At 38.1% G+C, this 24,425-nt stretch overlaps 1 protein-coding gene across 2 annotated transcripts in view; it reads right to left on the reverse strand.

Annotated features, from left to right (window-relative positions):
• The window catches only part of LOC126236952 (hormone-sensitive lipase), a 114,268-nt gene that overhangs the window by 10,288 nt on the left and 79,555 nt on the right, over positions 1 to 24,425 (reverse strand). The window contains exons 9-11 of one of the 2 annotated variants that reach the window (XM_049946647.1): positions 10,509 to 10,658; positions 8,830 to 9,007; positions 284 to 409 (exon numbers count right to left, since the gene is read on the reverse strand). In XM_049946647.1, coding sequence (XP_049802604.1) covers positions 284 to 409; positions 8,830 to 9,007; positions 10,509 to 10,658 — 454 coding nt within the window. The remainder of the gene's footprint in view (positions 1 to 283; positions 410 to 8,829; positions 9,008 to 10,508; positions 10,659 to 24,425) is intronic. The other variant, XM_049946649.1, reaches the window with a different exon arrangement.

The following is a 24,425-nucleotide window of genomic DNA, read 5'->3' on the forward strand; positions in this document are numbered from 1 at the left end:
ACTTTCTTTTCTCATTGGACTGAATACAATACATTTCATGTAGTTTACGTCTGTGTTGATATACCACATCACACATTACACTTTTTATGTGCACTGTAATGGGCAATCTTTTAAAAATAAATTACTTTTTGTTGAAATAGGGCTATCCTAGCTACTTCAAGTATTTACAGCATTTTAGGGTTACTTACAACACAAAGCAATTTACTCCTGGTAATAACAGTTTCTTATTACTTTCTTATTATTCTAAACATGTAATATTACTACTAACATTCATCTTACATACCGGTGAAAAATTCAGGAATCCATGAGGAAGTCCAGGTAGGACATCCAGGGTGACAGGAACATCAAGGTTACGCAGTTTCCGTGCAAACATTACACAATCATCCAGACAGGGATCCATTTCTACGGACTAAAATATAAAATGCAGACTTTAAACATTGAATAGAAACACTAATTTTTAGCAAGCTAATTTCTACTATGAATAACACAGAGCTCATAATGTAGAAAGCTGTATTAGTGTTTGTTATACACTGGTTACTTTTTGTAAGACTAGATAAGTATGTCAGATTAATGCAAAAATAAAAAACAACCATGCAGTATATTCAGTGATACATTGTCCAATGACAAATCATGACCGAAAAATTCTCCGTTTAATAATTAGAGATTTTTTTTCAAAAAAACAAAAAGGACAGACAAAGAAATTAGCTGTTGGAACCAGTGGGTCCACCATGCATGAAGCACTTCATTTTCTTAGATGATAAACAAAGGATTTGGTCACAGTCTTGTTTAAAGAAACACTCTAGCATTGGAACAGAATAACTTATGAAAAGAATGGAAAACTCTAATCAGAACATATCAGAGCTGGCAACATTGCTGTGGAACAGTTATCATAACAAAATCCAAGTGTTGGTTAATTCAACATACTTAAGTCACAGTTGCTTGCTTTCTCTTATTTCAGTACACAAAATAGGATAATATGACTGAACTTCATTTATTTCCATGAACCATTCTGTACAATGGTACTGAACAAGTTTACATGATGTATGAAAAAATTACAAATTTTAAATGTTGATAACTACCAGCCCATATCAGTAAAATGACTGATTTTTTCAAAAACAGCCTCTAAAATACACGCATCTAAAAAACCATTGATATACATACATAATTACCAATGATTAAAATCACTACGTTTCCTGAAAGATGTTTTACATATCTGCAGAATTACATATGAAACAAGTTTTTGATTCAAGTTATTCTTTAAGACCACATGGACAGGTTTCAATCAAGTCATTTTAGTTTATTTTTGAATATCTTTATATAATTTGGCACAGTGTTTTACAGGAAGCATCCAGCTTTTACATGCTCTTTGTCAGTTAATTTGAGCTCGTTGCCTTCAACATGATAATCATTTTTATTTCTTGTGTTACAGTTATGGATATCTCTGTTTAATGAAGCAATATAGTTACTTTTTACTTAAATAATTGTTTCATATATGTGCAGTGACTCTAAATCATATTACAAAATGTCTCAAACGTTAAGTGTCAGAATTAAACTGAATATTTTGCAATATAGAACTAGTGGCCAGATATGAATATTTCAGGAAGTATGAGGTCTTTAATGAGAAATTAGTCTGAGGTTTGTTTTTTAAACTGCTTCCGATTCATAACAAATATCAGCCTTCTGCCTCAACATTTGGGGTTATATTTTGAAAAGCAATGTACAACTGTTTGTGATTTGTCCATGACAGAACTGATCACTGTTAACATTTCATTAATGGTGATTGCAGATGGAGCATTAATCATTACAGCAACTTTTAAGGCATGCACTCAATATATGTTGCAGCAAGATGTAGTGCTTGGAAATCTGGATGAAAATTGTGGTCTCTCATTATTGTTTAGCAATGCAAGTTTATAATCAGAAACTGTAAAATTTGTTTGGGTATTCTAATTATGTTCAGCAACAACAAATGCAATACTATCAGATTTCTGATTTACCATATGCACATTTATTTTCTCCAAGAGACACAATTGAGTTATGATCAGTCTCTAACAACATTACATATTATTTCATGCTCACCACTATAAACAAAAGTAATACTCACTTGTAGCTCATTTGCACAATATGTTACTGTTGTCTATACTTGGTTCATTTCCACATAACATAACTTTATAACCCATTGAATTCACCCTCAACCCGTTACTAGTGTGAGTCCACCAAAAGGTCAATTCATTTAGTGACAGTGAACCTAATTGTCCTCCAAATCATGAGCCTAATTGTCCTTCAAATCAGTTCACCAAAAATAACACATCATCATCTTTTGCACATACATGCCCCATTATTCACAGTAGAAAAGTTAGTAAGACACTAGTACCATGCAGGTTGTAATAAACTCTACTCTACAAAGTGAGCTGCTGACTTCCACTTATACAAATGTCACAGAACTGTTAACATAATCAGAACTGGGACTGCACTTTCAGCAAGATGTTAACTCGGAGTCTGATAGGGGTGAAATTTCACATGCTCTTTTACAAAGAGGTTTTAATAGTGTATTAAATAGACACAGCATCTCAATCAGGGATGTGAAGATACAAACTGGCTGACTACCTTGCATGGACTTTTGAACACAATGGTGTTGATCATACAAATTCTGGTGGCAAACAGAAGATCTTTTCTTGGGGCTGGTACATAGATAATGGCATAATATTATTTTGTAATCTTGACAGATAATTATAAAACTGCAGGATAAAAATTCAGTGGAGTAAATAATCTATAAATTCCAATAATAATTTGATTTGACTAAAACCTACCTGGATAGAAAAGTACAAAAGCTCACAGTACTATTTAGACTGGCACACTACTTACAAGTAAAGTTGCCATGTTTTAATATTTAATTTATGCAATTTTTTAATTAAAGGCTTAACTGAATAATGAAGATTTATCTAGTTAGGAAAAATTAGAGCTACAAAACTATAATATGAAATCATGGAATTAAACAAGTAAGAAGGTTCAATGGCAAAAGTAACTTTGGGTGTGTCTAATCTGTATCTTTTACATAAATAAGTTTTCAGAAAACTGAAACACATTACTAGAAAGAATGGTCTCAAGGCTTCCTAATTAGTTGTGACAGTAATCCTTCAACCACTGATTAGCTCACTCTGATTTCACCATTACACCTTGTTGTACCAATTTATCAATTTTCTTTAGTTAATAAAGTTTTCAACACTACTAAATATACCACTATCATCATGGTAAATTCTGGCACAAGATACAAAACTGCATGAAGTACTATGTAAATAAAAAATTTATCATTATGAGTCTGTACATTTCATATACCATACTTGTGGAAGTACAGTTAGCTGAAAGAAAGGGAAAAAATGCTGTCAAAAGGAGCAGAGCAATACCGAAGGGAATAGTTCCAACTTGCCATGTTTCATATCCAACATGTATCTCCCTAAGTGCTACAAATTTATTGCTCCAGATAGAAACTCACATGAAATTGGATTATTCAAGCCACAGATATGGGTAAGGTTCTTTACAAATAATTATTTGTACAGAAGAATTTAAAAAGATGGTGTCGGATTGTAAACAATATCCATCAACTTTGCCATGAAAGTACTCTACATAAAGTACCGTGAGGTGGAGGTGGAGCAACAATTAGACCACTATTATAAACAATGTGTGTGAACAATGGTGCCAAATAATTCAACCTAAAGTTCAATTCTATCAATGAATTACCCAGTTCAGTACTGGTGCCATAGCACCAAACTTCCTACAATTTGTAGCTTTCACAGATGAGGCCTCTTTAAACTATGATTCTGTTTTTAACTGCCACAGTTATGTCAAAATCCATATGCTACACATCTTAGATCACCGCCAATAATTTTCTTTCAATTTGTGGGCTGGAACTGTACAAAATCAGTTAATGATAACCTTATGAAGGTCTGCAAGTAACTGACTGCTGTATTTGTAAAATGATTTTTATTTTCTGGTACAATCACAATTAAATTTTCAGATAATTAATTCAATATTTGTTGGTAGAATTCTATCTCTTGTTGTCCATGAGAGAATGTGGTTTTCAAAAGACACTGTACCGTCTCACTTCAATAGTATTATACAAATTGTTGAATTGGAAAGTGAGATACTCTTCCAACTGTCTGCAAGGTTCCTGGATCCCCCACGATTTCTTTTCCTATGAGATTATAAAACACTGTTGGTGTACAAAACCCCAGTAGAAACTGAAGACTAATTAATTAATAGGTTCCTTGCTACCAATCTCTTTGTGCAACAGTGCAGCAAAATTCAGTGAACCGTTCTGAGCTTAAATTGTTGCTATAAAGAGTAAGTAATTTATGTCAGTGAGAAACTCATCCATTTCCAACCATTAGCTCATCATCTCAATGTTTAAGACCCTGCACTGCCTTTGCGATTTTAACTTTAAAGGTTTCGGACACCTTTTACATCAACGGAACAAAATAAGCATTATTACTTCACTGGAAAAAAAACACACACTTCTTCCTTTAAATACACTTTGCCTTTCCAACATGCCCTCAGGAATACTTCCACATTTTTGCATTCTTAGAAAGCACTTGAAAATTTAATTTTGCATTTTTCCCTTCTGGTGCTGTTTATTATTTCCCAAAGAAACAATAATGCCCAAAAAATTAGCAGTTTCCACAACACTATACATTAACTTACATTAAATCTTAATAATTACAGGTGCCAGAGAAATGTGTATGCACAATAGTTTAATCCTGTAACTCCCTCGCTTCTCAGAAATAGTAATTCTTGCAGCAAGTAGATGGAGGCATTAGTTTTCTTGTGAATCTGGGAGCCTACCATAGGAGCAAAACACTACACATACATGTGCAATTATTATTAAGCATTTGCCTTGCAGAATTGTAAAAATACACCCTTTATAAAAAGGTGATAAAATTGTGCTGTTAAAAGCTTTCCCACTGTACAAATGTAGCCGATTCTTTGTGGTATTGTGTTCTTTGGTGTGTCTGAAGCTTCACAGTATTTCAATGGAGCACATGCTTGTCACCTTCAGAATATAGTCAATGCTAACTTTGGGATCCACTTCTGATTACCACAATCCTGTCAGATGCAGAGGATAATCCTACAAGGGAGTGTCCATTGCTTTGCACCTTCAGAGTAAGTGCACCCAGTAACCTGCTTCATTGTCTTTCAATGGAGCACAGTGATACACAGGAGCTATTGTTCTCGACTTCTGCTTAGCACTGGTACACTACATTTTCCTGTGAGGAGTTTGTTACCAACATCATTCGCTGTATATTACGAACAAGTTTCTCACTGAAATATTGTGAAGTTTCTTTCACATCATTTGATGCAACATCAGAAAGTCTTTGCAGTACACGGCTTTTTTTTCTTTTGTTTACTTACACTGGTGATTCATCTTTCTCAAAATCAAAACACTTACGACCTGGCTCCCGTTGCAGGATAATCAAAGATCTATGTTTTGTCCCCCAAACAAACAAACAAAAATGCATATATCGCCTTCATATGAACCTCTGTTACCTGAATTAGCAGTGCTGAACCACTCTTATATTTTTAATGTGGGATTAAATGAAAATTTTTTTGTGAGATGTAAAGATTCATTTATGTTTGCTTATATTACGCTCAAATCTATGTTAGGTGTTATTTATATTATACATATGTTATTTAAGTAAGTACCATTTTTGTATTAGATGCCAGTGTATTTTAAAACAATTTTAATTTTATTTTAAACTCTATACTTTAAACCACTTTTCAAAATAATAATTCCATTCTCATCAAAATCTGTCGCCCAAATTGTCAACCATTATTGAACAGATGTTTTCATGCTGTCATAATTTGACCAACCACCTAGCAGTTGCACACCTGTTGCCACTCCCTCTCTATCCAAGTCCAAGGACACACTTGGTGCTATATGGTGATCACGTCATTCCAAGTCGTATACCGTATTTACTCGAATCTAAGCCGCACCTGAAAAATGAGACTCGAAACAAATGAAAAAAAAAAAAAATCCCGAATCTAAGCTGCACGTGAAATTTGAGACTCGAAATTCAAGCGGAGAGAAAAGTTTTAGGCCGCACCTCCAAATCGAAACGAAGTTGGTCCATTGTAATAAGAGACAATTTAGGTCGAATGAATGACGATACAGCTACAGTAGTTTGGTTCCAGTCGTAAGCTTAGCAGTTGAGCTTTACCAGGTAGCCATTGATATGCGTCAGGCGCTCCGTCCGTATTTATACGGGTACCCCTCCTTTTTCACGTGCTTCGTCTGGTTTGAATCGGTTGCTTATTTTGCTTTGATCTGATAAGTGCCGTTTTCTTTGTTATAGGTGTTTATGTCACTAAGCTGAAAATGCATTACTGTACTGTGTCATGCATTGTTTGTCGCATTCTGACAGTGCGTGTTTAAGGCCTGTCGCCGCTCGCGGCATGGCTTGCTTTTGTGCGCGCTACCGCCGCTTACAATAAAAAAGACGAATCGTCTTATTAGCAAAACAGTGGCAAGAGACTGCTATTTGTTGTTACTTACACTGCTGCTTTCTTTGATAATGATCAACAAGAACCAAATAATAGACTGCATATGATAGAACATGTTCTGAATGAGAGTTAGACGAAAATTTTTCTCCGTTTGAAAATCTTTGCGGCCGCTTCTTTAGTACATCAAATTGTGCACAGAAATTAGAGTCATCTTAGATTTAAAAATCTAGTCAGTTGCCGAGCTCCATTTCTGACTGTATCACTATTAGGCATAAGAATAATACGAATATAAACATGACACGATACGTTATGTTCTTCCGCGTTTGTTGTTGTCTCACTCTAGTTTCGTAGTTTATTAGGCAGACAGGATTTAAATGAGATAGCAGCAAACATGAAAGAATACATGGCAAAATGTTTATATTCGTATTATTCTTATGGTGAAGAGAATACTGCATGTGATTCACATTTCAACAGGTTCCTATTAGCAACCAGCTCTTCTCACAGGTAGGAAAAAATTCAGAACGTAGAGTTGGCCATATTGACAAACATCCCAAACAGTCTTGCCAGTCGGATTTTCGTAGTACATTGAAATTCTGCTACATTCGAAGATGAACAATACAGAATTTGTATTTACTTCGTTGGATAATGTATGAAAACGCAGTGGTCGGAACTCAAGGCGGAGAAAAAAAGCTGGTCTTGCACGTTTTTATTTATTTATTTATTTATTTATTTACTGACCCAGAGGTTTTGGCGCCAGTATTTATCTTTGTGCCTACAAAGCATGCCTGTGTAGCGCTACATATATTCGACGGCAGAAGTTAGTTGTGGCGGCACCTACCAACATTTTTCAGAACTTCCGTTTGCTTTGCGCTCGATTCTAAGCCGCGCAGTTTCTTGGATTACAAAAACCGGAAAAAAAGTGCGGCTTAGATTCGAGTAAATACGGTAATAGTTGCAGGGAAGTCCTGGCAGAATATAAATACTTTAGGATTAAAGGAGATCACTCTCAGAAAACTAGAATATAAGTCACAAGAGGCACACACAAAAGAAGGAAAACTTGCTAGCTTTCAGAGTAATCCTTTTTCAACCTTGAAATATGATTTACTCTGAAAGCTAGCAAGTTTTCTTTCTTTCACTAACAACAACTCAATCTTCTGCTTTTTGGTGAATGGTCTCCTTCAATCCTAAACTATCTACTGGTCGTATATAATGAAATCTTGCATTAGTTGAGCTACATGTAGGTAGACATTGCCATGCTAAAGAAGCCCTTTGTTGAACTTGACACAACTTTTTGTATTGCTCAGTGCAATGAATTAAGGTCTCACTAGTGGATTGTTTTATTCTCAGGGGAAAAAATCCACACTAGCACCTCAAGCCCATATCTTAACATAATGGATGCGATTTTTCTGGATGAAATTGTTTGCCTGAATGGCACTTTCTTTAACGATGTTCAATGCCTCCATTCTACATATTCTTGAGCTTCTGCATTAACTTTCTACACCAAGTCTTCAGTGGTGACCGATGATCAACCACATTGCACAACTTGATTGTGAACACTAATATGGCCATCTTTAAATGCTCTAACCTTTATTCGTAACATTCTGTAGCTCAAAGTGTTTTTTATCTATAATCTTCCCTTGTCTGCTGATGAATTTTGACCAATTTCATATTTTTGGATGTGTGAAACTAATCATTTCAGAATGGTTTTCAAATAACTGCTGTTTTAAATAAGTAAAGACAAACATATTCATAGTTGAATGTTTTGCTGCGGCTTGTATGTGTAAATCGCTGACTGCAATGGCCATATTTACAAATTGCACTTAACTTTTAAAAAAGCATGCCTTGTATTTCTGCAATGGAGAAAACACCTTTTATAGTTCATTTTAGGCATCAGTGTTCTCATGCCTTGCTGCAGTGTAAAACTGACCAGGGTGATTAACCTCTTAAAGATGCATGCCTCTGCATGGATCCACTATACAAATTTTAACCTGTGGTTTGTACCAAGACTATGGTGTTCAAAATAGTGCACTGTCACCATAGTAACTAAAAAAAACCACTGCTTAAAATTTGTATAGTGGTATAGTGGATCCATGCAGAGGCATGCATCTTTAAGAGATGAATCACCCTGGTCAGTTTTACACTGATACAAGGCATGAGAACACTGATGACTGAAACAAATTTATATATATAGGATTCTATTGTTTGTATTTCATGCAGGATTTCCCAATATAAATCTTACTTTTGGAAATTTTAATATACTGACAGTTTTTCTACAGTCTGAAAGTTACATGCTTTTCTGTAACAGTAAATGAATGATGTTGAAGCTTAGCCACTCACCAGAATACCAACTGGAGGGAACTTTTGTAGGATAGAGTCACTTGTTAAGTATGGTGACAGCAGAGGATCAGGAGGAACAGTAAAACACAATTCCGCTGACGGACTACGCTGCATCATGGAATCCAGAGACATGTTTATAGGGTTCACATCAGCTGGAGATCTTGAATGGTTGGTGGTCCTGCACAAACAAGAACTATTTACTTTGATATGCAAATAACTGGGTAAAGTGTGGTACTCTGCAGGAATCAGCACAACCTATGGAACAACTTAAAATGCATCAGCATACAGTACACGGGTAATATTAAATAATAATAATAAAATAATAATAATAAGAAGAAGAAGAAACCAGCACAGAATAAGCTACAGAACAGGTACAGCTTGTATCTGTATACATAAAAGGAAACAGTACAGCAAGAAAGAACAACACTATCAACATAAAATTGACACTTAAACATCAGACAAAAACTTACAATCCATTCCCTTAAATAACATGCAATTACGCACACGCACGCACGCGCGCACGCACGCGCTAGAAACTGTTAATAAGCCTATAAAACAATTAAAAATGTCAATGTTGCACAATTAATCACAGTAAGCATTACACATGCAACAGTTGCTTGCCAAAAGCTGTGAAAAACAATCACTCACCTCTGTTATACAGTTAGTCATTTATTTTATTATATTTATGAAAAGACCTGAAATAGCATTATTATTACCGGTACTTCTTTCCTTTCTCAGACGTTATGTCTGGTTAAAAATCGAAAGTGACGCGGACCTTGATCAAGCGTGACTTCCTGTTAACTGTACGGTATATGTTACATTGCATTTAGGAACTTTCGGGTATTTGAACATGTATCAATAATTACAGATTTCAGTAGTTGTATATATACGTTTGGATGTAGCTGTATTGCATTGATGTACTGGTGGATATTGTGTGGTATGACTCCTGTAGTTGATAGTATAATTGGTATAATGTCAACTTTATCCTGATGCCACATGTCTTTGACTTCCTCAACCAGTTGGATGTATTTTTCAATTTTTTCTCCTGTTTTCTTCTGTATATTTGTTGTATTGGGTATGGATATTTCGATTAGTTGTGTTAATTCCTTCTTTTTATTGGTGAGTGTGATGTCATGTGGTGTTGTTTTATCTGTTATAATGGCTCTGTTCTAGTATAATTTGTGTTCATCATTCTCCAGTACATTTCATGGTGCGTACTTGTATGTGGGAACGTGTTGTTTTATTAGTTTATGTTGTATGGCAAGTTGTTGATGTATTATTTTTGCTACATTGTCATGTCTTCTGGTGTATTCTGTATTTGCTAGTATTGTATTAGTGTATTATTATTATTATTATTATTACTATTTATATCACCATCACCACCACTTCTTACAAATCTACCCTTTTTAAATGATGATTTATATACCAGTTTAAAAATCAGTAAAAACACAATTAAGCAAAATTCCTACACTGTTATAAGTATCAATGACTGGTTATTTATAATGAATAACATTAAATATTCTCATTTACATTGCTGTTATTTTATGGTGAATACAGACAGCAGTTACATTCAAGTGAAAACTATTACATGAATTGAGTGATACTAGTTACTGGTACTAAAATAATTGCTACAAAGGGCAATGAAAAGGCGTTTCATCCAAATTAAGACCCAATTGTACCTGTTCTGTGACAGACAGTGTCCTGTCATTGTCTGCTGTTGTTGTTGTTGTTGTTGTTGATTCTGATGCTGCTGCACTATAGGCTGTTCAGATATGGCACCAGCTTCACCACCCAAATAACGCTCCAAGAACTCAGACACATATCTGGAACTGGCGAGGAATAACCAACTCCCTCACTTCTGCTTAGTGCCAGACATCTCAGGTGATAAAAAAATTACCAAATGATAAACACTCATTGTCCCAGTTAGTATGGAATTTACATTTCAGCCTTCATACCTAAACATCTGTTAGCATAAACAATGCTGTGAAATTTATTTGCGAGTTAACTCTATGCGGTATGTTGATGCGAACAAATATCTTACTGAAAAAGGGCAAGAGATAAAGTGAAATTAAACATTCACTGTATCAGTGAGGAATGAGCAATATAAGCTAGAAATAAAAGCAAGCGAATTACAATACAAATGGATATTATAAATGACCAATATAAATAAAAAAAAAGGGTCAGTGTTTTGAAATGGCCATTATGAGGTTGGCTTTGAAATAACAGTATGATGCTAACTGTCACAGGCCACAACTGGTTAGCACTCCACTGTTGTTTTGGCTGTCCTACATTCTGGTAGGCACAACAAGGGTTGAAGCCAACTAGATCTCTATCTCATAGCTAAATTTGTGACACTAATTTCTTCTTTTCATTATTTATACTTTCTAGGATCAAAAACCAAAATAATCTTTTGTACATTGCAGCATATTCATCCAAACAGCCTCTCTGCAGATTCAAACTGTGTGCAAGACTCAAAATTGGACCTCTGCCATTTGGGGACAAGTGCTCTACTGACTGAGCTACCCATGTGTGACTCATGACCCATCCTCACAGCTTGACTTCCACACTGTGGAGTGAAAATATCATTCTGGAGTCTCTCTGCATCTTATCCAGACTAGTGTTTGAATCAGTTTTCACTTCTGTAGAATAGTAACTGTACTACGTTTACTTTAAACCATTTAAATAATTTTGGTCTTATTCTGTATTCCAAATTTCAATGTACAAAGCATCCTTTTCTCAGTTTTATGTAAGGTGTGATGTTTCTGGTCACATGATCACACTGATCACAATATTTTTGAATGATTGAATGGAGAGAGTAAATTATGTTACATAAGGTTTTCATTAAGAGTTCGTGAGTATATGAGAGGATCTAGTTGCTGCAGCAAACATTCTTACACAGGTGAGCACAGCTGCCAGTTTGAGAAATAACACTTAATGTGGCAAGCAGAAATCATGATCAAGGGTAGTAGTCTAGACATGAGAATGGAAGATTGGTGTCTTAATACCATCTACCAAGAACCTGAAGCTTACATTCCAAACTAATGAACTATTTTAATTAGATATTTATTAAAATGGGCAAAACAGATCAGCAAATAAAACATCTGCCTATAAATGTTTGATATTGATGTAATTTGTGTATAAATTAAACAACACTTTTAACAAACAGCCCAAATTAGGTCACCGTATGAGGTGAGGTGAATGGTTCCCAAATCATTACCTTGCTGATTCCCGCTGTGCCAACAGTCAGTTGGTACTCAAACTAGTAGGACATGAAGAGTGACAGACTGTATGAGAGTAGAGAGGTGAGGTCACTGCGAAGAGTACGAAACAAGATGCTACTTGCCAAGAAAATTTTAGTTAACTTTCGCATGATGTGTCAGTGCTAAGTAACATATAGAAAGAACTGCTGAAGTATAGTGCAGAATGAAACAAAGAAATATGCATTATGAGACAAGCAGAAATGAAACTTTTATTCAAAAAACTGGAATTCATTATGGTCCCCTGGAAATCACAAAAGGTGGGACAGGGTTCTTAACAGAGCATGTGATCACCAAGGATGACAATGCATGCTCTGCAATGTGTTCCAATGCTGGCCACATGGTTGTTACGGAATAGTTGTGGTAGGGCATTGCATTCCTCCACCAGCACAGTTGACAACTGTTGGATGCTCATAGGTGCATGTGGACATGCTTCAATACATTTAAATCAGGTGAATGTGCAGGGTAGGCCCAACAAAGAATATCCTCACATTCCAAGATCTACTCCACCTGGACAGTTAACTGCAGTCACAAATGTCCTGCATAAAAATGATCTCAGGGCTGAATGCACCATCGAAAAGATGCACATGGAGAAAGAGTACAGTGTGACAATAATGTTGACTGGTGAGCGTATCGTGTTTGAAGATTTGGGGGGGTCAGGAAGCCATGCAATACTGTTACTCCACACACAATAACACCTGCACTACCAAACCAATCACATACAACAGTGTTCCTAGGTACATCACATTTTCCCACCTCTCGCCATATTAAGATAATCAAGCACCGTCAAACATTATCGGTTTGGTGGTCCAAGTGTTATGGCATAGGAAGGCATAATGTTGCATTGACATACTGACCTCTAAATCTTTGAACATGGTACACTCACCAGTCAATATTATTGTGACTCTGTATTTCTCCATGTGCATCTTTCCAAGGGTGCATTTGGCCATGAACTCATTTTTATGGATGACAATGTGTAACTGCACTGAACATTGCAAGTGGAGCAGGTCTTCCAACAAGAGAATACTTGGTAAATGGCCTGACCTGCTTGTCCTGACAAATCCCATGAAGCACAGGTGAAATGCAATGGGCATTTTAAATACTAATGCTCTCCACAAGTCAGTTACAGAGCAAAAAATGTCACTCGCAGCATTTCACCTATCTCTCATTAGGCAAATTTTAGAAAAATGTGCAACAGAATAGAGAAAAGCTGGCAGAGGAAGGCACTCCTATAATGAGAATCCCCTACCATTTACAGGGATACATTTTTCAGATGTTATTGTGAGTAAATATTCCAATAAACATTTTCTAATGCGCAGGTGTGCAGTTTCCGCAAAACAGGAAATGTGCCAGGATACCAGAGACTAATGCAAAACTTGCAATACACCATTATATGTTGTATCCGGTTTCAAGACTTATCACACAAGCAGTTATTAATAACCACTTTAACTAAAACTGCTAGTTTAAATTATTTAACACTTCTGGATAAATTATTTAAAAAAGAAAGAGAAAAGAAATACAAAAATGTAAAAAAACAGGCAATATAAAAAGCGGTTTTTAACTGTTTGTGCCAGTCCAAAGCCCAGATCAAAAAGAAGCCTGGAAAATATATAAAATGAATGTAAGAAGTATTCAGACAGTTCCTTCACATGAAGTAGTCTGCTGGCTAATGAACTAACTTGGTGTTTCAGATGCTACCCATCTATCCATGGCTGATGTAAATACACAGGATACATTACACAAGTAAATGAAAAACTATACATATTCATCACTTTACAATGTGGTGAAATTATTCCAGTGTGGCAGAAATAATTATACTCAGGCACCCCAATTTTTGGCCTAAGGACACAAGGAAAAATGGCAAATATATACTGAGTATTTAAAAAAGTATTCAAACAGTTAAGTTTCCCCACTATGGTGCATCTTTCCAAATGAAGTATGCTGGCACCAAACAGACTTTGTGCTTAAGTTGATGCTATATCTACACTGCAGAACAGAATTGAAGGATTACTTTTTCAAAACCTCATAACTGTCTCCCATTGCAGTGCAGAAGTTTGAAATTTGGCTAACAGTGTCTACAACCTTCCTTTGTAATGGTGCAAAAGTATGGTGACCCTTGGTGCCACTCTTAGGCTCGATGACCCTTCAAACAAGAAGGTTCGACACATGCGGGGAGGGGGAAAAAAACAGAGCTCAGAAGTTCATGTGAGGTGTAGTAGCGTGTGTTAATAATGTCACATTGGCACCAAATTTCATCACTATTCTGACCAAAGCCACAGTAGATGTGTCACACTACGGGAAAATTGTCACATCCCATCTTACCCATATTTCACCCCTTCTTTTGACTCTTCTGTGATGGAGGTCAGAACGGCGGCAATCATAGTTGAAATCGCACAGTTTTCTTATGGGTGGCCAAGGAAAAGATTTGAGGTACACCACGACTCAGAATTGGCATGAATAGGCCTCAGTGGGTGACAAAGTGCGTCAATCAGACTGCCCCTTTCCAGGGGGCATTTTTGGTTAAAAACAACAGTTCTTGGTACAATGAGTGCCAGTACAACTTTCTCAACAACCTTTGACACTGCTGGACACCCCTGGGAATTTCAACTCGTCTCTAGTGAGATTATTGGGCTCTAACCCCACTGCACATGATTGCACCACTTTTAGGAGCAGCACGACTGCAATTTTTGTTCTCGTATACAGGTTGTAGTAACTATGGATTGTCCTAAAACCATATGATGAAATTTGAACATGATAAGAACCAGCAAAGCATGCTTATGCTTTTTCAGTCTTCCGGTTTCAAGCTCTCCTGTGGCATGATCACAGAGGGGGTGCGACATTGGCACATGCGTGAATACAATGGCAAATGTCCCTCAAGACCCCTCAGTTCGGCAGTACCCTCAGTGGCACCCACCCACATTTATTGAGAATTTTTAACCTATGAAGTAGCCTTATGTACCTGCATGCAGACAACTAGGAACAGAGGGGTGTCAAGTGGTCGCCTGCTTGCAGGTGCCTAGGGCTACTTCGCAGGTTTTCTCTGTGAAGAAACGTTTTTACAATTCTCAGTAAATGTGGGTAGGTGTCACCAAGAGTACTGCTGAGGTGGGAGTGTTATTAGATGGGCATTTTGCCACTGTATTCATGCATGTGTCAATGACGCACCCTTCAATGATCACAATGCAGGAGGGCACAAACCTGGAGGGCTGAAAAAGTATATGCACCATTTGTTGCTTGAAGTCACTTTCCAATTTTGTTGAATTGTTTTGGATGATCCCCAGTGGTTCCAACCCATACAGAAGAGCAAAAATTATGGTCACGCTGCATTCCAAAGGAGTGTGATCACTTCTGATAGGCACGCAGGCCCACAATGTCGTTAGAGAGGGTCTGAAACACCTGGAGGTGTCAACAGCATCTGAGGTTGTCAAGATGTCGTCCCATTGCTCATCACAGAGAGAACTTCGTTTTTTACTTCAAAATGTGTGTGAATCAACACCTCAGTGAAAGGGGTTGTTTCATTGACACTCTTTATACCTCCCTTTGAAGCTTTTTGTGACAGTTCTGAGTAGTGGTGTGTCTGAGATGTTTTTCCAAGCCACCCATAAGAAAACAGTGTGATTTCAGTACTGGGTGCCACTATTCTGACCTTCATAGCAGAGACGTCAAAACAAGGGGTGAAATGTCTACGGTGGTGGTAGGCAGAATTGTGATGCAATTTGGTGCCAATGTGACATCAGCCCATCTTACACATCACCTGAACCTAACAGCTCTGATCTTTTTTCCTCTCATGTCAAAACTTTGCTGTTTAAAGCGTTGTCGAACCCAAGGCTGATGTCACAGGATGCCACATTTTTGCACCATTACAGACACCCTTTGAGTACCTTTGAGTCAAACTTCAAACTTCTGTGTCACAAAGGAAAACAATTATGGGTTTTCAAAAAAGTTTTTCTTTAGTTCAGTTGCACAGTGAATTTTGCACGTGATGTAATTACATAGCATACATTATGCCAGTAAAAGAAAAATTGTACATTTTCATCTGCTTATGACATGCTAAAATTATTAGCAGGTAACTCAGACAATTTTATTTGGGTATAGCGATTTTTGGCTGTGAAAGTTGTCTAGGGATGTGTGAAAGGATTGAAAATAAGTAATTCACATTGGAAAAAGAATTCAAGAGCTTCAAGGTTTCAAGTTTAAAGTTACTCCTAGATGAAATAGTGTGCTGGCAAAAGATGGACCAGGTTCTTCATATGAAGCAGTATCTGTCCCAAGCATGAAATAAATACACAGCACACATAGTATAAGCTAATTAAAAATTATGCAGATTCATCTCTTTATGATGTGATCAAATTTTTCTGACATAAAGGAAAGATTTTGTATTATAGCACATTCATTTCTAGCACATTTAATTTTGTGTATATACTCTAAACATATCCAGATGCATCAAAATGGTTTTTTCAGCAAGCACTTAATTTCCCTTGTGAATTGTCTGTGAATAATTTATTGTGCTAGCATGCACCAAGAGCAAAGACAAAATGGAGAATGGAGGGAGTGAATGCACAGATTCTACAGCTTTTTTTTTTTTTTGCAAGCTACCTGTGAAATATTAGGCACAGCAGCAGGAGGCTGGCACTGGTAATACAGCAGGGAGGAAGCAATCATGGATACAAAGGGTCCCGGCACAGACTGTTGGCTTAGTCCATAAAAACACTGCACACTTCAAGGCCTATGTCAAGCACATCTGTAGGAGCAAAAGGGTTAAGAACCATACCCTACCTTATATTGTGTTCATGAGATCACCATGAATCATGTTGACTTCAGTTTAATTATTGGCTACAAATGAAAGTGTCATTCTGTTCATCCCATACAGTTATAATCTATACTATACTGTAACAATTCTCTCTATGTTTGGACAAAGTTTCATTGAGCTATGTTACTTGGCAGCAACATACCACATGAAAGTCACATTCACTCTTAAGTTTTGGACACCAGTGGTGGTGTATTAATGTATTTGACCAAATGCCACTTTGTTGAAGAGAAGGAACACTAAAATCTGAATTCATAATTCAGAAGCTTGTTTAAGAAGTGTTTTATTGAAGCAAAACATTAGGAGTTGTTGGAGATGATGCTGCAAAGGGCAGTTAAGAGATAAATTTTTCAACCCTTCATGCTTGGGCATAAAATGATCTGTTACCAAAACCCACTTGTTCACCCTTTGCATATGAACGTGTGCTTATGCTAAGTCTGGTCCACAATGATGAGTAAGAGGAGTATTGGAAGACATCTTCAACATTTTGTTGTAGATGTTAACAGCATCCCAAAAATTGTTTCACATTGTCAAGCTGGGTGTAACAATTGATAATTAATTGAAACCTTCAGCTGCCGACAGGTGTTGTTGATACCTCGATGGGGACAGTTGAAAATGTGCCCCCCGACCGGGACTCAAACCCGGGATCTCCTGCTTACATGGCAGACACACTATCCATCTGAGCCACCGAGGACACAGACGAATAGGGCGACTGCAGGGACTTATCCCTTGCACGCTTCCCGTGTATCGATTGTGGACAGTTGGGAATGTGGGTCTCATGGGAAGCGTGCAAGGGATAAGTCCCTGCAGTCGGCCTATTCATCTGTGTCCTCGGTGGCTCAGACGGATAGAGCATTTGCCATATAAGCAGGAGATCCCAGGTTCGAGTCCCGGTCGGGACACTCATTTTTAACTGTCCCCATCGAGGTATATGGACAACACCTGTCGGCAGCTGAGGGTTTCAATTAATTATCATTTATTTTAGAGTAGCTGCACGGTCATCAATGGTATCTGTTCTTTCGAGAACAGTTACCATCTTCAAATATAGGTGTAACAACATTGTGTGCTATGTTTATTTTGGATATTTTGTTCCAGTCATTATATATAGCATAACTTTCTGAGATAACTAATCTACTCAAAACTTTCAGACTACAGAAAAAGGTCATTTAAGCGTTCGTGGGAATAAAAAACAAACAACACTGCAAACCTTCATTTGAAAAGCTAAATCTAATGTCCATTCCTAGCATATATAAACTCATTTTCACAAAAATAACCATACAACTTTTTGAGAGCAATTGCTTCTTGTGCCAATATGAGATCAGACAGAGGATGTTACACGTTACCTATCCACAGACAAATTACATGAAAAATATTCCCATTGTATGGGCACGAAATTTATGAAGTGATGGGAGGGAGAAACAGGGTGAGAGAATGCCCACATGGGGAGGTAGGTAGGGAGATGGAGGAAGAGTTGTGAGAGAAGGCAATACATAATCTGGACAGGAAAGGAATGGTGCAGAGAGAAGAAAGATGGGGAAAGGTAAGGTAAGGTAAGGTTGTGGGTAATAGGCAAGCAGAGGATTCGGCCAGAGGGACTGCAAGAAAGCAGGATATGCTGGAGAGACTTCCCACCTGCGTAGTTCAGAGAAACTTGTACTGGGAGGGTGTACCCAAATGGCCCATTAATGAGGTAGTTGAAGTCATGTGAGTAGACAGTTTGTTACTTGTCATGCTCAGGCCAGAGATAATGGATATGTGTGCATGAGGTGTTTTTCCTTGTGTGTGTGTGTGTGTGTGTGTGTGTGTGTGTGTGTGTGTGTGTGTGTGTCCCTCCTTTATGATGAGGCAGACTTTGGATGAAAGCTCAGTGTCTAACAGCCTTTTTGCTGTGCGCATCTGCAACGCAACATGTCATCTTTACGGGGAGGAGCAATCTATCATTTTCATAATATTGTTGATATATAACATGAAACAATATAAAATTGGGGATGGAATGTAACAATATTATGAAAAGGGTAGTTGCTACTCACCATATAGCCCCACCCTCCCCCTGCCCTCTGTCTACCCTCTCTTCACTTCATCTCTGTACACTCCCACAAGCAGCACTTCCCTGACCCCACACTTACCTTGCTATTGTTCCCCATTGCTGCTCTGCTCCACCTTCCTCTTTACCTCCACCACCCAGTTGCCTCTCCCATCATGCACTGCTGCTTGCAGTCTGGCTTCAACTGGCAGAGACTGTGGTCATGTGTGTGCAAGTTGCATTTGTGCATGCGTGTCTGTGTGTCTTGTCTATTTTTGATGAAGCCTTGTTGGCTGAAAGCCCACTTTCTGTCAGTCTTTTTGTTGTGCCTATCTGTGACTCACCATCTACGCTATATGGTGAATAGAAACTATCCTTTTCATAACACTGATATATTACAAGGCTACTTTCACATATGGCCCTGTCTTTTATTGAGTAAGAAATTCTTTTGAGTGGACTGTGGTAGGAGGTGGTTGGTATGTGTATGGGGATAGATTGGGTGGGCACCAAAAAGGGAATCTGTTTGTGGATGAGCTGGACGGGATATTGCTTGTCAATCAAATCTCTGGTAAGGTTCTTGGTATAATTCAGCAACTTCTGCTACCCACTGCAGATGCACTGTTTACAGGTGGTGTGTAGTAAGGAAGAGACTTTCACATGAAACAAGTGACAGCTATCAAGTTGGAGATACCGTTGGTGGTTGGTATGCTTGATGTGAACAAATATTTATGGAGCCATCTGAGATGAATATCGATGTGGCTTGTTAACTTGAGGAAGACCAGGTGAAACAGATTTGGGAGTAGACATTGACAAAAGAGCAAAGCTTGTCCCTGCCATGGGACTATATCATGAAAATGTCATCATGAATCTTAACTAGACAGGGTTTCAGGTGCTGAGTTGGTAAGAAGGACGACTCCTCCTCCTCTTCCTCCTCCTCCTCCTCCTCCTCCAGATGGCCCATAAATAAGTTGACTTAAGATGGTGCAAGGAGTATAGATGGCAGTATAACAAGTTGTTTATAAATTTGACATTTGAAACTTAAATTAATGGGGGGAACTGGGAGAATTTTAGGAAAGTGTGGTTCATCTGTAAAGGAGACTGCATATAGGACACTAGTGTAACCCATTCTTGAGTACTCCTCGAGTGTTTGGAATCTGCACCAATTTGGATTAATGGAAGACATCGAACAAATTTGGAGGGGGACAGCTAAATTTGTTACCAGTAGGTCTGAACAACACTCAAATATAATGGAGCTGCTTCAGGAAGGGAAGGGACCTTCTTTTTGATTACGCTATTGAGAAAATTCAGAGAACTGGCATTTGAAGCTGATGGCAGAATGATTCTACTGTTACCAACATAGATTTCACATAAGCAATATGGAGATGAGAGAAATTAGGGCTTGTATGGAGACATACAGACAGATGCTCTCCCCCTCATTCTATTTACAAGTGGAACAGCAAATGAAGTGACAGGTATTGAGACAGGATACCCTCTGTCATGCTTCATACAGGGGCTTGCAGAGTATATATGTAGATGTAGATGGTGGTAACGGGACAGGAGTCTGGTGGTAAAAGGACAGGAACTGTGAAAATGCAGTGAATAAACTGATCTGTGTGTTGAATGTCAGATGGGAGGTAACAGACAACAGTTTGGAGTGTCAGTGGGAGCACTGTACCCAGCCACAACAGGATAACCAGTAGGGACACCGGGGGGGGGGGGGGGGGGGGGGGGGGGAGGTTGTGGTGTAGAGTAAAAGGTAGAAGTGGGTGAAGGGGTAGCTGGTCTGAAGAGGGATATGGATTCAAGTGTCGTGTTTTGGGATAGATCTAAGGTTCAAATGGCTCTGAGCACTATGGGACTTAACATCTGAGGTCATCTGTCCCCTAGAACTTAGAACTATTTAAACTTAACTAACCTAAGAACATCACACATATCCATGCCCGAAGCAGGATTCGAACTTGCAACCATAGCAGTCGCATGGTTCCAGACTAAAGCGCCTAGAACCGCTCGGTCACGGCGGCTGTCTAGATCTAAGGCCTCATGGAGCTGCAGGAGGTCATGTTGGACTGCAGAGATGGGATTATGGTTATAAGGTTTGTATGTGAAGGTGTCAGAGTTGGTAGAGACCCTCAGCCACATAGTCACAACAATTTATGACCATTGTAACCTGAAAACCGATCTAGACCTTACCATCATTCCCACAGATAAAGACTCCACCACAAATAGTTGGTTGTTCTGTAGAAGTGATGTTGGATTCACTAGGGAGGGATTTAGGAAAGGAAAGTGAGGCCAGGTTGGAAATGAAGAATTCCTAAAAGATCACCTGAGGATGATTTGTTGGACAGGGAGGAGGATCATGGTTGGAAGGAGGTTAGAACTGTTTTAAACAAGGTTCTATCATGGGGTTCTGGTTGGCTTTTGTCAGTGGGGTGCACTGTGAAGAAATGTTTCCATAGCAGAATATGAGTGAAGAAAACAAGATCCTTTAAAAGTCCAATATGGCTGAATTTAGGTTTTGGGCTAAAAGTGGGGTCTTTATAAAGTACTGATACTTCTGCAGGGTCAGAGATTTGGCAGAAAGATTGATAACAGTGTTATAGGATTGTTATTTCTAAATGCACTATCATTCCTTTACCCACCTTAACACTGATTACTAGCCTTGATATTCATTAGTAAATAAGGAACCTTGATTTCTAACAATGAATGAAATGTCCACATGAGGATGTTTGTTGTTAGCAAAATATTAATTTATTCTACTGACGATGCAGATCATTCCCTTTCAACCACATTTCAGTATTTGAATTAACATGTACACTATATGAGGGGTGTTCGATAAGTAATGCAACACAATTTTTTTTCTGAGTCAGTTTCAGTTAGTAAAATGTGAAATTTGTTGTGGGATATCATGGCATATTCCCACTTCAGCCCCCTGTAGTTTCATGAAGTTCCAATAGCTGGCAGTGCTATACATAGCCTTCAAAATGGCTTCTGTAACAGAGATGTGTTCCAAGCAGAGAGCTGTCATTGAGTTTCTTTTGGCAGAAAATTAGAGCACTGCAGACACTCTTAGGTGCTTGCAGAATGTTAATGGAGACCTGGCAGTGAATGAAAGCATGGTGAGTCGGTGGGCAAGGTGTCTCATTGCAGCAAGGTTGTGCAACCCTATCTGACCCCCGTGTTTCAGGCGGCCACACACAGCTGTGACTCCTGCAATGTGGGAACATGCAGATACTTTCACGTGATGTGATAAGCAGATAACAATCAAACACCTTGCTGCACAATTGGACATCTCTGTTGGTAGTGCTGACGCACTCACCCACCAGTTGGGGTACTAAAAGCTGTTTGCCCCGCTAGGTTCCTCACAGCCTAATAGAAGACTATACAAAGCAATGAAGGACCATCTGTGTAGAACGGCTTGCACATTACAAGGCTGATCATGACAATTTCTTGTTGAACATCATCACAGGCATTAACATGGAATCATCACTTTGAACCAGAAATAAAACAGCACTCCATGGAGTGGTGTCACACCATCTGTCCTCTGAAGAAAAAGTTCAAAGCCACACCCTCAGCTAGTAAAGTCTTTTGGGACTTTGAAAGGGTTATTCTGTTTGGTGTCCTCTCTCATAGTGCATCAGCCAACTCTGAATATATTGTGCTACACTGAGGAAATTGATAAATGACTTCAGTGTATTTGTCACCACAAAAATGCAAATGAAGTTCTGCTTATGACAACACAAGGCCTCACACAAGTCGGCACGCCAAAGAGAAGCTCACAAAACTTTGTTGGCCTGTTTTTCCTCATCCACCCTACAGCTCATATCTCGCACCTTCAGACTTCCATCTGTCTGGCTCAATGAAGGATGCACTGTGGAGGAAGCAGTAAATGGGTGATGGGGGAGGTTATTGGTAAATCAAGATGTTGGCTCCGACATTGATCAGTAGAGTGGTAACACGTGGGCCTACAGGCCCTCCCAGTAAGGTGGCACAAGGCCATCACATTGAACAGAGATTTTGTTGAAAAATAAATTTTTGTTGCCAGAAGAGTGGGGAATGATATGTTATATTGGAATCCTGATTAAAATCAACCAGCTTTCAGCAAAAAATGTGTTGCATTACTTATTGGTTGCTTGTGTATACATCAGCATCTTCCCTGTTTGGCTGTGGTAATTTTTTCTATTCACCAAAAATTCTGAAATGTGTTTCCATTCCCAATCACAACTCCGGATATAGCATCTTTCACAGTACTTTAATTGACCCAAATCAATTTTCTCATTTATTTTACATAAAACGGAATTGAAAATAAAACAATGGAAAAACCAGGATGGAATGTAACAATATTATGAAAAGGATAGCTGCTACTCACCATATAGTGGAGATGCTGAGCTGCAACTCAGCGTCTCTGCTATGTAGGGCATTGAAAATAAATTATTTGTCAATGCAGGAAGCATACTCAAAGCAGCAGCAAAAGTAGTAACATTCAGCATGAAAAAGCCAATCTGCGAAACATCTCACATGTAACTGGACAAGACCCTCCACAATATACAGTCAGAAATTTTCTACCCTATTTGATTGCTTCCTTGATAGAAACAACTTAAGCTCTTTCAGCAATAATAACAGCTCCAGCACATGAGAAAGCAGGCTACTCACAGCAAAGTTTTATTTATTTTAAATCAGTGAACAAATAAGCTCATTTGTTTGACCAACTCTCTCTCTCTCTCTCTCTCTCTCTCTCTCACACACACACACACACACACACACACACACACACACACACACAACAACAACAACAACAACAACAACAACAACAGCAACACACAAAGTTGTATTTAAGTGTTTACAGTTTTTTGTAACAAAGAGGGATATTCTGTGTGGGCAAACACACATTAAACAATGAATGCAATTGGCTGTGGAATTTATCACATTCAGTTTCTTATTTAGCATAACTGTATACCCAAGAAATGAGTCTCTGAATATCTACAGATGTATGCAGACATTATTCCCACAGTTACGGGAGGGAAACAGAAGTAAGTCATCCATTGACTGCTGAAAGCAAATGAAATTACATTGATCTGAGTTAAAAACAGGCAAATCATGTGTACAGAAAAGTCTTAAAACAGAGATATAAAAATATAGGCAATTCAAAAAGGAGTGCAAATTCAAAATATATCTACAAATGTGCCAGTGAAATAAAAAGACAAGTAGTGAGACTTTAAAAAAACTTCAACAGAAAAAAAAAAAAAAAACGAAATATCTGACGCAACCGTTATGATGTTACATCTTTTCTAGGGATTTTTCTTTTTCCAAGACAGACATTAGACATTATTTACAATGAAAGAGAGAGGTGTGTAGATGGGGGGGGGGGGGGGGGGCAAGAGGCTACATCTACTATGGCATGTTACTTCAGTCAGTTCACAGTTCCAGTTCTACCAGTTTTATTTGCAGGTGTTAGAATAGTATGTACACTTTCTGAAACCTGACATACTTATTATATCACACCATCTTACTA

This window comes from Schistocerca nitens, chromosome 2 (assembly GCF_023898315.1).
Source record: "Schistocerca nitens isolate TAMUIC-IGC-003100 chromosome 2, iqSchNite1.1, whole genome shotgun sequence".
Lineage (NCBI taxonomy): Eukaryota > Metazoa > Arthropoda > Insecta > Orthoptera > Acrididae > Schistocerca > Schistocerca nitens.